At 43.9% G+C, this 14,853-nt stretch overlaps 1 protein-coding gene across 1 annotated transcript in view; it reads left to right on the top strand.

Moving 5' to 3' along the window:
* Positions 1–14,853, top strand: part of upf2 (UPF2 regulator of nonsense mediated mRNA decay) — a 35,840-nt gene that overhangs the window by 15,309 nt on the left and 5,678 nt on the right. Inside the window, exons 12-20 of the mRNA XM_048267594.1 lie at positions 4,307–4,494; positions 5,281–5,442; positions 5,942–5,984; positions 6,771–7,046; positions 7,427–7,610; positions 11,839–11,990; positions 14,045–14,149; positions 14,464–14,562; positions 14,758–14,853. The exon at positions 14,758–14,853 is cut by the window's right edge and continues 72 nt beyond it. Coding sequence (XP_048123551.1) covers positions 4,307–4,494; positions 5,281–5,442; positions 5,942–5,984; positions 6,771–7,046; positions 7,427–7,610; positions 11,839–11,990; positions 14,045–14,149; positions 14,464–14,562; positions 14,758–14,853 — 1,305 coding nt within the window. The remainder of the gene's footprint in view (positions 1–4,306; positions 4,495–5,280; positions 5,443–5,941; positions 5,985–6,770; positions 7,047–7,426; positions 7,611–11,838; positions 11,991–14,044; positions 14,150–14,463; positions 14,563–14,757) is intronic.

Below are 14,853 nucleotides of genomic sequence, written 5' to 3'. Positions count from 1 at the left end.
AGTACTTGAACAGGATTATTCATGTTTTTCTTTCACCTTTTTCATTTACATTATTAGTATTAGCCACTGTACAACTGTACACTGTAGGCCACTGTACAAACTATTACTATTTAGAATATACAGTGCTGTGCATAAGTTAAGACATTTATATATAATAACATTTATTTATTTAGGATACATTAAAAAATAATTGATGTCCTTGTTTTTTTTTTTTAATTAAGGCATTAAGACAAAAGGCAAAATATGTTTTTTGTTCCTCCCTTTAGTCAAGTTCAGCATGGGTGTCTTAACTTTTGCACAGGACTGTATAAACTATATAAACTTCTTTCATGTCATTACACTGTAATGTGCAAGTCGAATTGAGTGCCTGTCACTTTAATGCCGTGACGCTTGCTTGATTCTCACGGTTTTAAGCTAACTTAGTAGCGTTGTTGTGCATGGTGCCTAAGAATATGTGGATGAAATGAATTATGTTTCCCATGTCATTTGGTAAAATAAATGGCCAAAAACTCGAAGAAAATCTATCTTGGATTATAGCAGTCATAGTGTCTTGTATCATATCTATAATTTTGGTGAGCTCTACAGGAATTAGAAACTCTCAGATGTAAATGGTTGCGTGTCCTATTACTCAAATTCAATTAAACCCACCAATAGACTAGCTAGACCTTAGTTTCACAGCCTAGGTATGTTAGCAACACAGGGCTTGAAAGCATTGCCTGTATCACAAACAAAAACGAAGCAATGCGTGGAATTTATCTGGGAATAGGCTACTGAAGGTGGGGGCGAGCTATCTCGCTGGCGTGTTTAATTTGGTTCCCTGGTTAACATACTGTAGCCTACGTTTTTTTTTTTTTACAAAATTGCGTCTGCTAATAAACTCAAAAATAAACACAAACAAGCGTGATCTCCTGTGGAATCCCTGACAGCGCCTTCAACTAGGGGTGTAAAAATTAACCGATATGTATCAGTATCCGTTTTTAACGTGTAAGATACGGCTACATCGATACGTGAAGCCCCGTATCGGAATAAAACTGAAATGAACCGGTCGTTATATCGATTTACTTGTTACGAATCGGTTCACAACCTTTTCTGCTCGCTCAGACTCTCATTTACTGTTCCAAGCAGTGTGTTCATCCCACGTCCGGTTTTGAAACTATACGTGGCACGGAATTGTGGGTAATGCAGTTCGGTTTTGGCTACATTCATTGCCCGAAGTTGTCAAATGACCTCATTACCCATACATCTACTGCAACTTAAGCACGTGACAACTCGCACTCGGTCGTTTGTTTTACAGTTTTTACTCTTTTTTTTCAAAATCCAGCGCAAAATTAAACACATTAAACAGCAACGATGGTCTGTAGAGTATAGCCTTACGTTTGATGAAGGGATTTCCTTAATGTTAAATAATAATTTGGCCCTTGCTAAAACAATGCACAAATTATTAGCCAATTTTGTTCATATTCACTCAGACTACCGTTGGAACAAAATAAACCCAGAGAGTTCATTGATAGGCCTATTTTATTCTTGTAGGCTATATGAGAAAAGGCCAAGAGTGTCTTAAGCACTGTTTTATTTTATTTCGGTGTCTTACCTCAACAAGTCTACAGCTCCATGAAAACAATCAGATATAACTCTATAAAATCTATAAAGTCTATAAAAAAATATGTTGTATTTGGCTGCTGTGTTTGACTGAAATGTAGACTATTCTTTTTTCATTTCAATACAGTACAGTATATGAAACAAAACTCAGTTTAGATAATCATATTCACACATTTTTAGACAACCATGACCTGATAATATAAAATGAATGTGCACCTTGAGCAAATGATAAAAAATCTTTCAGAATGCTTTCCATTCTTGAACTGCATCGAATTGCATCACATCGAATCGTACTGAATCGTTTTTTCTGAACATGTATCTTTTCTTGTATCGAATCGTGCCCATGTATCTAGATGCGAATCGTATCGTCTTTTACATGAGATTCACACCCCTACCTTCAATGTTCAAAGCCTACTATTATTTGTTGACATGAAACCTGAACGAACGGCAGCTGTTCCTGAAGTTCACTTGCGTCTATTTTTTTTTTTTTTTAAATTAGGCAACTTTTTTTGCAGTGGCGCTTGAATTCCAGGAGCAGCGCTGCGCCGCTGATGAATACATTGTAGGGGAAACACTGGTGTTTGTTATCAGTGTCAATGTGTGTGTCGGTCCTGTGCAAGAACAAAATGTGTGTGTGCGTGTAGTGATGCACGATATATCGGCCGCCGATATGGTCATTTTTTTACACATCAGTATCGGTCCGATGTCAAAATAGGGCCGATGTGAACAGGCCGATAATCATTCCTGTGTATTTGACGTGTGTGTAGCGATCCAAGCGTGTTATCTGTCTACACTGATTCCGTTAAATATGCCCTTCTATTGCATCATATTTCTTATTTAAAATAGCAGGGCAACAAGACTGACAAAGATGACACTGGGCATCTGACAAAAGTTCTTTCAAAACGTTGCGTTGTATCGCGTTGCTTGCAGTCAAGTTGATGGCTGGCTTGCATGTCATGTCACGCCTAGCACTACATCTCTCGCGGTAGGCTAAATATAACTGTGTATCAGGCAGAATGTAGTTATATGGTCGTAATAGGAATTTAATAGGGCTGTAACGATATGCGATTCAAAACTGAAATCGCAACACTCATATCCACAAACCTGTGTCGCGGTGTGAAAAGGCAGAACCGACACACCCTTTATAGTGTCTAGCAGTGCTTTGCAGCTTACGCGGCCGCATAAACAACACACATCTCCCGCTTTACTTGGCGATAGCCTACGTTGCTTTCATTGTAGACTTTACCAAACCGTATAAACCCCCTGTTAACCTTTCCTGCTTTGTTTCAGACCGTAGTCAGAAACGCAGGGGAGATTCGTTATTCGAGGGCCGATGTTATAAGATAGAATAGCGTCGGGTCACGGTCCCCATTTCTGATGAGCAAAATACACGAGCTGAACTTTATGGAGTTTTATTTCGGACAGTAACACCGCTCACACTGTGTACAGACTCCAACTTGAACTTCCACACTCTCTGCTCCAGTAGCATACATACACTTCCTCACTCTATCTCTCTCCTTCCCAGCATCCCACACACACACACACACACACACACACGGAGCTCTCTTAAAGGAGCCGCAACACCATTTTACAACACCCCTCTCTTTGCCCCCGCTCTCTCTCAGCTCACTCAATGGACCATGGCTGACTTCGGCCAACGCAATCCAAATAAAACATTACAATCGTGAAAGCAAGGACTCATAGAAGGCGACTAGCTAAATTACTATTAAATCTGCTTTAGCAACATTAGCATGCTGCACATATTTGTTTAAAACTCTTGGTTTCAAGTTGACTGATCATCTCAATACCAATGTTTCCCAAAAGTGCCTGTACCAAGGAAAACAAGTATTATTACCTTTAAACTTAAACACACATGGGGAAACTGAACAGTCCAATCAGTAGACTATGATAAGCTAGCCAACTATGCTACTATGCTACTTTGTTTACAATATTTCCAAGCTTCAACCACACAGCTGAATTAAAGAGGGAGAGTTGTAATATAAATAGTAGGCCTATAGTGTGCCATACCTATAGGCTAATCTGCATAAAGTGCTGTCATAAATATCAGACATTCAGTATTCTCTCTTTTTTATATCAGGATATAAAATAATACAGATATATTCTATTATATTGTAATCCTCTGGTGTTCTAAGGTAGGCTATTGAAGCGTTATTTAAAAAATGCATTTTGGAAAATAGCTCTTTATTTGATTATCATAAGAATGTGTTTTCTATACAGATATATCGACATCGGTAAATATCGGTATCGGCCATAACAGCAAAATTAATATCGGTTATCGGTATCGGCCACAATTTTCACATCGGTGCATCACTATGTGCGTGTGACTTTTCTTCTGAAAAATGATAAGTTTGTGTGGAGTCGTGCTCCTGTTATGTAATTGTGCTGCCTGCTCAGCAAATCTGCGTGTGCTTCTTTGTGAAGCCATGGTTTGGCCAGGATGGCGTGTGTGTGCCCTTTAGTGTGTTAATGGTGTATGATGTTCCTGGCCCCTAAGAACGTGTGTGTCATTGGCCCCTTAAGGCCTGTGTGTGTGTGTGTTATTGGCCCCTTAAGGCCTGTGTGTGTGTGTGTGTGTGTGTGTGTGTGAGAGATATGTTCTTGACCCCTTAAGATTGTTAGTGTGTGTGTGTGATTTTGTGTGTGTGTGATTGTGTGTTAATGGTGTATGATGATGTGTGTTCCCCAGGAGCAAATGATGCGTAAGAAGCAGGCTCAGCACCTGGACGCGCGCTACGTCACCATGGTGGAGAACGCCTACTACTACTGCAACCCACCACCCATGGAGAAGACCGTCCGCAAGAAGAGGCCGCCTCTGCAGGAGTACATCCGCAAGCTGCTCTACAAGGACCTGTCCAAGGTCACCACCGAGAAGGTACACACACACACACACACACACAGACTCCTACTACCCCTCACTGCTCCCCGATCACAACACATGATTGGCACGATGTCTTCACAACACACCACATTATTGGCTCAATGTATTCACATCACAGCACATGACTGGCTTAATGTATTCACATGTCGACGTTTTGCCGAGGAAGGGGTGCGATATGTGTAGACAACGGCCATATTGGCGTTACAAACTAACCCCATGCATTTCTATGGAGGATTTTTTGAGTGCTGTGTCTCCTTATTAGAAAGAGACCAAATTTCCCTCACGGGATCAAAAGAGTATATATACTTACTGTATCTGCTAGCTTCTCTACAAGAACCTGTCCCAGGTCACCATGAGATGGTGTGTACACACACACACACACACACACACACACACACACACACACACACCCAGCTGCAGGAGTACATCCGCATGCTGCTCTACAAGCAGTTCTGTTTTTTGTCATTGTCTCTTGCGCGCCCGAACACATGTACAACCTTTGTGTCCACAGAGGAAGTTACCGTGGAGAAATGTCAAACACACACACACTGACTCCATTCTCCCACTGTGTCCACACACACACACACACACACTGCCCCCCTCCCCTTCTCCCTGTGTCTTGTCTCAGGTTTTGTGTGTCTGGCCGGATGCATGCCAACACACACACTCTCACACTCTTAACTCCCCCACCTCTCGCTGTGTCCTGTCCCAGGTGTCCCAGGTGTCCTGGCGGACCCGAGAACTCAGAGCTACCTGGTGTGCTGCATGATCTGGAGCGTCAAATTACAACAGCTCCACTGTGTGGCCTGCTGGCAGGACCCGGAGACCAAGAGCTACCTGGTGTGCTGCATGGTCAACATCTGGAACGTCAAGTACAACAGCATCCACTGTGTGGCCAACCTGCTGGCCGGCCTCGTGGCCTACCAGGAGGACGCTGGATACACGCGTGGTCGGCTACCTGAGGTGGTAACAGGTCAACATCTAGGCGTCAAGTCACAACAGCATCCACTGTCTTGGCCAACCTGCTGGCCGACCTCAAATTGGCCCCGGGAGGACGTCCGGGATGCGTGGTAGATGGGGTTGAACCAATGGCCTAGGAGGAATGTGTGTGTGTGTGGTCAAGGAGAGTTGAACCAATGGCCTAGGAGGAATGTGTGTGTGTGTGTGTGTGGTCGAAGGAGAGTTGAACCAATGGCCTAGGAGGAATGTGTGTGTGTGTGGTCAAGGAGAGTTGAACCAATGGCCTAGGAGGAATGTGTGTGTGTGTGGTCAAGGAGAGTTGAACCAATGGCCTAGGAGGAATGTGTGTGTGTGTGGTCAAGGAGAGTTGAACCAATGGCCTAGGAGGAATGTGTGTGTGTGTGGTCAAGGAGAGTTGAACCAATGGCCTAGGAGGAATGTGTGTGTGTGTGGTCAAGGAGAGTTGAACCAATGGCCTAGGAGGAATGTGTGGAGTGCTTTCGAGGACATCCGTCTGGGAATGGAGGTGTGTGTGTGTGTGTGCGTGTGTGTGTCTGTCTGCACTTAGTGGTAAATTGGGTGAATTGGGTGCATGCTCGAGGACATCGACCTGGAAATGGAGCGTGTGTGTGGTCGAAGGAGAGTTGAACCAATGGCCTAGGAGGAATGTGTGTGTGTGTGTGGTCGAAGGAGAGTTGAACCAATGGCCTAGTAGGACTGTGGCATCCATGTTGACTGCGTGTGTGTGTGCGAGAGCATTAAAGAGAGGCAGACAGAAGGGAATAGTTGAATCATGCTGCTGGAAGACGTCCAACTGAAGAATAGTCTCACTGTCACTGATCTGTCACCTGTCATTCAGGGAGGCCACCGGAGGGTGAAGTCATTGTGTGTGGACTGAGGTCTTCCCTCTCTTCATTTCTATTTCCTTCTTCCTTATCTTCCTCCACCTTCTCTGCCTGATCCACTCCCTCCTTCTTTATCTGTTTATCAATCTCTTTCTCTTCATCCATCGCTCTTTCTTCCTCTCTCACACCCCCCTCTTTTAATTCTTTCTTTCTTTCTCTCTTACACTCACTCTCTTTCTCTCTCTCTTTTCTCTCTCTCTCTCTCTCTCTCTCTCTCTCTCTCTCTCTCTCTTTCTCTCTCTCTTTCTCTCTCTCTTTCTCTCTCTCTCTCTCTCTCTCTCTCTCTCTCTCTCTCTCTCTCTCTCTCTCTCATATTTCTCTCTCTTTCTCTATTATCTCTCTCTCTCTCTCTCTCTCTCTCTCTCTCCCCCTCCCTCCCTCCTCTCCTCTCCTCTCCTCTCCTCCAGGTGAATCAGCCCAAATTTAACCAGCGGCGCGTGAGCAGTGCCAAGTTTCTGGGCGAGCTCTACAACTACCGCATGGTGGAGTCGGCGGTCATCTTCCGCACCCTCTTTTCCTTTACCTCCTTCGGGGTCAACCCCGACGGCACGGCCTCGCCCCTCGACCCGCCCGAGCACCACTTCCGCATCCGCCTGGTCTGCACACTGCTCGACACCTGCGGCCAGTACTTCGACCGCGGCTCCAGCAAGAGGAAACTCGACTGTTTCCTCATCTACTTCCAGGTCAGAGGTCACCAACTGCACGCTGGTGCCAGTGTCTGTCTGTGTCTTTGTCTTTGTCTTTGGGTCCAAGTGTGTTTGCACTTTTTTTTCTATTGATGTGTGAAGGTGAAAACAATCACATTGTCAGAAAACACAGCCCAAACTCAAATGTCTGCATATGTCATAATCTGTGACACTGTGACCCGTTTTATATTGTGATCTGGGAAAGTAAACGATCATTGCACGCTACTCACACCTCCCCTCCCCTCATTGCTGCGGCTTCTTTGAGGCCTTAACAATGTCTAATGTTGTTTACACAAGCCCAGGGACCACTTCCCGACATTGTATGTAGTCATGCTAAGCTGGCGTGTGTGTGTGTGTGTGTGTGTGCGCGTGTACAGAGGTACATCTGGTGGAAGAAGAGCCTGGACGTGTGGACGAAGGAGCACCCGTTCCCCATCGACATCGACTACATGATCAGCGACACCCTGGAGCTCCTCAGGCCCAAGATGAGGCTCTGCACCTCACTGGACGAGGCCAACCGACAGGTCACCGAGCTCGAGAGAGAGGTCATGGTGAAACTAGGTAAGAGGGGCACACACACACATACCTCACTAGAGGAGGCCACCTGACAGGTCACTTAGCTGGTGAGAGAGGTCATGGTCCAAATGGGTACATCACAGAACAGATGTCTGTCATGGTCAAACTGTGTAACAGACACACACGCAAACACAGAAACATGCACACACACAGTGTTCCGTAGCACTCTTTATTGAATGCAGTGAGTGCATGAAGAGTTTCAGGGGTCAGAGTTGGAGAGAAGAGTTAGACTGGATGAGACTGGATCTAGACACGCACACACTCAAAACATCCCTCAGCCTTTTACAGGCATGCAGGAGTACATGCTACAACTCACACACACAAGGCAGGATGACTTGTGATGGAGCCCCCAGAGCAGTGTCTGTGTCTGTGTCTGTGTGTGTGGGTTTTACCTATTTGATGAGTCATATTGTTTGTTGCATTAGTATTTAGGGGTGTAAAATAAAGGTAGACATTCGCACCGAATTGTTACGGTACAGGACGTTGGTGTGTGCAGAATGCAGTCTTAAACACTAATCAGTAGTAGGCCGATGATGGTGGCCGACAATGTCAGTATGTCAGTTTAGTCAATTAACGTCAAAAAACATTTGACCAAAATACTGTTCCTGCTTGTTTTTGTTGAGCATCAGCATTATTGTTAGTGAATGGTAGGGGTGCTTACAGGCTTACTGTACCAAAAATTAACCAAACCGTGAATTGGTACATGGTATGTACATAATTGTGATTTTCACCCCTAATAGCATTGCATTGATGCATGCATTTTGTTTGTGCAGAGTTTAGGGTGTGTGTTTGTCTGTGTGTATCTGTTTCTTTGTATGTGGTGACCGATGTCTGTGTTAAGTCTTTGTATGTATGTGGTTAAACCCTCAGGCCAGGTGTGTGTGTGTGTGTGTGTGTGTGTTTTTGTGTTATGTACACTGTCTGGGTCATCCTGCGTGTGAGTTCCCCTGTCGTGCCACCTTTTCGTTTCTGTCCTCCCTGATTGACAGCATTCCTCCATCTGTGGGAGGACTGGTTTACACTCGTTCGTCAGGCCTCTTCACTCCCTTCCTTTTTTCATACTTAGCAGGAAATGTGTTGGTCAAGGTGGTAGGTCGGATGTCCCGAGCGATTCATGACGCGTTTGTGCGATACACTACAGACTCTGTATATTTAACAATATTTATTAAACACTACATTATAAATAAATAACCAGCTTCTCAAAATAACAGTTAACAAAGAACAAAGTAACAACACCAAACAAACTATACAACAGTATACAAATATTTTAAAATATTTGTGCAATTTTAACAAAGACTATTACAAACTATAGAACAAGTGCAAAAGAAAGTGCAAAACAACAAAATGTGCAAATGTGATCAGTCACTACTTATGGCAGAGCTGACAACTAGCATTGTTATAAGCCATCCTAAAAAGATCATTTCAATGGCCCTTTGGTAATTGCACTGTTTTACTATTGGACCATTAATGCTCATCTTCATGCAGGCTGTCAGACTGTTGACCTGCAGCCTGTTCCACAAGTCTGTCCTGATCTATACACCGAGAGTGAATGAAGTTTAGATAATTTTATAGTTTTGTGTAATATGGATGGAATTTGGCCTTGGCTTTTCATTAGAGGCGGAGGGCCGTTCTGTTCCGCTCCCCATACCGCTCACACCACGAGTCTGAGGCATGCCCACTAATAAAACCAAGACCGTTAAATTTCAAAGATATTGACCATATAGCCCAAGTTCGTTGATGGAGTTAGCTAAATAATTTAGAAAGCATACGCCTAGGCACGGATGGGCCTGGACTATTGTCAGTCTTGCGCGTCCAATCAACACTGTGCTGAGAGCAGGTGGCTGTTTACTCGGCCGCTTCTCCGGTCAAATTCGCGTCAGGTCAATTTAGCTCTCCGGTCCCAAAGAACTAAGAGCAGCGGCAATATATTTCACTCAGAACATTTATTTTAAAAGACTGCAACACTGATAGTGCAACAACAAACAAGCTTGGCAACGTTAACTAAAGGGATCAGTCGGGATTAATTGCCAAAAGAACGAAAATGAGGTTGTGCCAAACGGATGAACCCAGCATCGGTGCGTCGCATAAATTAAAACACAAATTGAAGCGACAACTTGATCATTGGACAACCCTACCACTAAACCTTTCCATAGGCCTGCCACGTTTATGACATAAAAAGTGGAATATGAACGCATTTCATCACACCTGACAATTAAACTGAGCTGTGGCTGTTCGCGATTTGACTGATTCTTGAGAACGAGGAGCGAGATATTTGCACCGCTCAGCTCCGTTCACTAGCTCTGATTCGGAGGCATATCACATATGTAAAGATTATTTTTCGATTCATGACGCGTTTCTTATTTTTTTTTAATACGTTCTGCGGAGAAGGGAGATTGGCGTTGGTCACGGTTTGGAATGAAAGGGAGAAAACGGGACAAAGTAACACATTTTTTTTTTTTTTTTTTGACGACGTAGTTAAGGCGGCAGGCTTGTTTTGCCAAGGCGGCCGCCTTGACTGCAAAATGTTGCGGGAAACCCTGCTTAGGCCTCCTCGGTGTGTGTGTGCGTGTGTGTGTTTAAATGTGTGAAAGGGAGATATTTGATTCCTTCCTGTAATGCTAGCAGTAGCAGGACCCTTACTAGATTGCTCTTTGTCTCGATCGCTTTCTGCTCCCTTTTAATCGTTTGTGTGTACAAACGCATGCACACACTCTCTCTTTCTCTCCCTCTCTCCCTCGCTCACTCACTCACACACACACACACCATCTGATAAAGATAAAGTGCAGGCTTTTGTTCAGTGTCTTAATATGTTTACTCGGAATGTGAGAGAGAATGTGCTGCAGCTCCACCCCAGTGGTGTGTGTGTGTGTGTGTGTGTGTGTGACCGGTCTTGTCACCACTTTGATTTCTATAATCTTTAGACTGACCTGTATAAGAGTTAAGGATTAGGTTTGCCAACACGGCCTCACATGTTTCCCATAGTTTGTCCATGTATCACTCTAAAACAGGACTGTCTTGTATGATTCAGAAATAATACTGATGTGTGTCTGTGTGGTTTGACTTCATTGTTAATTAATAAAACAAAGAGGGTAGTCATCATAACAGATTGTTGTTATCCAGAAAAAAAACCTGACCCTACGTCAGCCTACGGAATCGATGACATAACCTAGGTGTGTATGTGTGTGTCAGGATGATGTATCATTAATATGTCAGGCAAAATGCGCTTAATTCTCGCGAGATGTCTTGGGGTCGGCAATTCTTGAAGTTGCATTGCTGGTTCTTTCGGTAGTGACCCACTAACTGCATAGCTCTATGGCTATGCTATGTTTTTTTTTTTTTTACCATCAAATTGGCTTCATAGAGGTTATATTAAAGGTACACTATGCAAGATTTTCACCTAAATATAATTTGATGGTAAATGAACTTGTTATACGGGAATCGTTCACCTAGCATAGCCGTACAGCACAGCAGTAGCAAGTCGCTAAGCACCAGCCATGCAACTTCAAGAATAGCGGCCCGATTACATCTCGTGAAACGTGAAATGTTACCTTGTCAGTAAATATAGCTCTTTGGAGATAGTTTTTGCCTGTTGTTAATCCTTCACCTCCATATTAAAAGCATTTTCATTGTGTACAGGGGGAACAAGCCACGATAAGTTTGCCATTTACAACTGCAGAGTAAAATAAGTATAAGTATATATACTCTTTTGATCCCGTGAGGGGAAATTTGGTCTCTGCATTTATCCCAATCCGTGAATTAGTGAAACGCACACAGTGAGGTGAAGCACATACTAATCCCAGCGCAGTGAGCTGCCTGCATCAACAGCGGCGCTCGGGGAGCAGTGAGGGGTTAGGTGCCTTGCTCAAGGGCACTTCAGCCGTGCCTACTGGCCGGGGTTCGAACCGGCAACCCTCCGGTTACAGGTCCGAAGTGCTAACCAGTAGGCTAACGGCTGCCCCAAATATAAATACATTGCGTCTAGGGGGAGGTCTATAGTCGCCAAAAATACCTAAACCTGCATAGTATACCTTTATGGCTGAGTTCCTGAGTTGAATGGAATTTGAGATTGAGGTCTACCCAGATTGTGTCCTGTGTACACATAGGTGTGTACCCAGATTGTGTCGTGTGTGTGTGTGTGTGTGTGTGTGTGTGTGTCTGTGTACATAGGTGTCTCCCCAGATTGGGTGGTATAATAATTGCCCCTGTTCCTCAGGCCTGATGATGGGGAAGGACGGCCGCTGCCCCAGCTCCATGGGTGACGGAGAGGGTCTGGACGAGGAAGACGACGATGATGATGAAGAGGGCGGAGCCGATACCGAGGAGCAGTCTGGAAACGAGAGTGAGATGAACGAGCAAGAGGAAGAGGTAAAGCCCCCCCCCCCCTTCCTCTTTTCTGTCTCTACAGTCACCCCCCCTCTCTCTCTCTCTCTCTCTCTCTCTCTCTCTCTCTCTCTCTCTCTCTCTCTCTCTCTCTCTCTCTCTCTCTCTCTCTCCCATGGGTCATGGAAATTTTAAAAAAGTCTATTCCAGAGATGGAAAGTCAGGGAATGTTATAATTTTTTAGGCAAAGTCATGGAATATTAGGCAATTTTGTTGTACCAGTTTAAAATGTATTAGTCAAAATACATTAATACAAATAAATTTCCATGAAAGATTGATGTACATCTTGTTATTAGCTTTACTGTTTGCTTGAGTGATTGTGGTTAGCCTGTCTTTGTTTATTCAATGCCCATTTATTCATCTCAAAGATTACTGAAAGCTACGCGGCTACTCTGAAATCATTGGTTGGTATATTGTACCATTCATGTCATGGAAATTCAGGTTTTATTGTCGGGGAAAAATCATGGAATTTTACATTTGACTTAGAGTAGGCACCCTGTCTTTCTTTCTTTCTTTCTTTCTTTCTTTCTTTCTTTCTTTCTCTCTTTTTTTTTTACATTTGCCTTAGAGTGGGAACCCTTTCTCTCTCTCCCTTCCCTTTTCTGTCTTTCTTTTTCTAGTCTCCCTCGTTCCATCCTGCATGTTCTATTTTTCTTTCTCACACCTCCATCAGACTATCTGTCTTTTTCATCCAGCCTGTTTTTTTTGTTTTTTTTGTTTGTTTTTTTTTTTGGTTCCTTTTCATAATCCGAATTGCACCCCCAGTGCTGTGTGTGTGTGTGTGTGTGTTGGTGTGTGTGCGTGAGGTTTGACTCTCATCCCATGCTGTGTAAGCCTGCATTAGATGCTCATTACACTCATGTGGGCTTCCCCTGACTGTGTGTGTGTGTGTGTGTGTGCAGTGTTTCCCATACATTGACTTATTTGTGGCGGCCCACCACCATATCAACATTGACCACCACACAATGATTTTCCAGGTTGTACTAAATTGTGCTTAAGTCTGCTTAGCATCATAACCACGCTGTGCTAATTTGTTAAAAACTGTTGTATTCAAGTTAATTCAGCAAACCAAACACCACAAATGGAATTCAATTCTGTGGGAAAAACTGGTGTGTGTGTGTCGGGAGACGGGGCCGTAGGGAGAGTGTGCACGTGCTGTAGATCATTGCACTGGTGGCAAACACACTCACACACACACACATTCCTGAAGAGCTTTTCAAAATGAAGCTCATTACTCATAAGTGTTGTGTTTTAGTGTCGCCACATACCAGTGCAGTATTTTAAACTTGACTGATGTTCTTCACTGACATGTGGAGGATTAGGGGTGGCTCGTTCATCAGTCTTAGTGGTGGTGGTTGTTACTTTATCACTCTTAGTATTTTTTCACGCTCTGTTTAATACTACATGGCATTCCACAGTTGGTTAGTTAGTTTTCATTTTTCTCTAATGCCATGTCTGTTTATTTGAGCTCCTGTGCACCTGTATACAGGAGACACCTGCCTTTGCAGGTGTTTTCATGACATTTCAACTTCACGTCTGAAGGAGCATGAAGTAGTCATGTAGCTATTTCTGCACGATCCTTATCATTGTTATTCTTACCGCTTGTAGTAGTTAGTGCAGTCATGGTGGTATACCAAAAAGAGGGAGGGAGGGAGAGAGAGAGAAGGAGGAAAGAGATTGCAGAAAATCTGTTCAGTCATGGTGGCATACCAGAGAGAGAAAGAGACAGAGAGGGAGGGAGGAAAGAGATTGCAGAAAGACAAAGCAATGAAACCAGAGACATAAACAGACCATTACTGATGAGCAGATGAGTGTGTATCGTGTAATTGTCAGATGAGTGTCGATACACATCACTCATCTGACAATCACACAATACACATCAGTCAGAGGTGGCTGTTAAAGAAAGCAGGCAGGCTCCAATAATCCGGCGATGCATCTCTGTCAAGCCTAACACGTTACAGTTTATTTACGGCCAGGAGATAAAGTTTCACAGCTTCTGTAACTGTGTGTGTGTGTGTGTGTGTGTGTGTCCTTTCCAGGAGGGCTCTGAGAATGAGGAGGAAGAGAGGGAGGAAGAGGAAGAGGAGAACACCGACTACCTGACTGACTCCAACAAAGAGAATGAAACGGATGAAGAAAACAATGTGAGACTAAACACAGACACTCAAATAAACACACTCACACACGTGTGTGCACACACACACACACTCATACTGACACAGACACACTCATACTCGTGCAGACACACACACAAACACACGGACACACTCACATAGACTCACACTCACTCATACTGACACGGACACACATATACATGCAGACACAAACGCATACAAAAACAGGACAGAAGTTACTGGTCAGGATTCTAGCAAGTATGTGTATTGTCTTGTGTTAAATATACAGTATGTAGAAATGCATCCTAAAAGTAGGATTTTAATGTGGTGTGTGTGTTCTATAGGAGGTGACTATTCGTGGAGGTGGCCTGAAGCACGTTGCCTGTGCTGAAGATGAAGATTTCATCCAGGCCCTTGATAAGATGATGTTGGAGAACCTGCAGGTACACACACACACACACACACACACACACACACAAACAAACCAACCTTTTGATCATTCTTGTGAACCAAGAAAGATTTTTTTTTTTTTGCATCTGTGTGTCTGTATAATTGAAACACAGTCTGCGAAAGTACAAACCACCTGGACGTTGGTTAACCCTGTATTTGTATATGTGTGTGTGTGTGTGTGTGAGCAGCAGCGTAGCGGTGAGTCTGTGAAAGTGCACCAGCTGGACGTGGCCATCCCGCTGCAGCTGAAGAGCCAGCTGAAGAAAGGCCCCGCCCCTGCCGGG

Source organism: Alosa alosa, chromosome 17, assembly GCF_017589495.1.
Source record: "Alosa alosa isolate M-15738 ecotype Scorff River chromosome 17, AALO_Geno_1.1, whole genome shotgun sequence".
NCBI lineage: Eukaryota > Metazoa > Chordata > Actinopteri > Clupeiformes > Clupeidae > Alosa > Alosa alosa.
The sequence above is the reverse complement of the archived record's forward strand: the minus strand, read 5'-3'. Positions and strand labels throughout refer to the sequence as shown.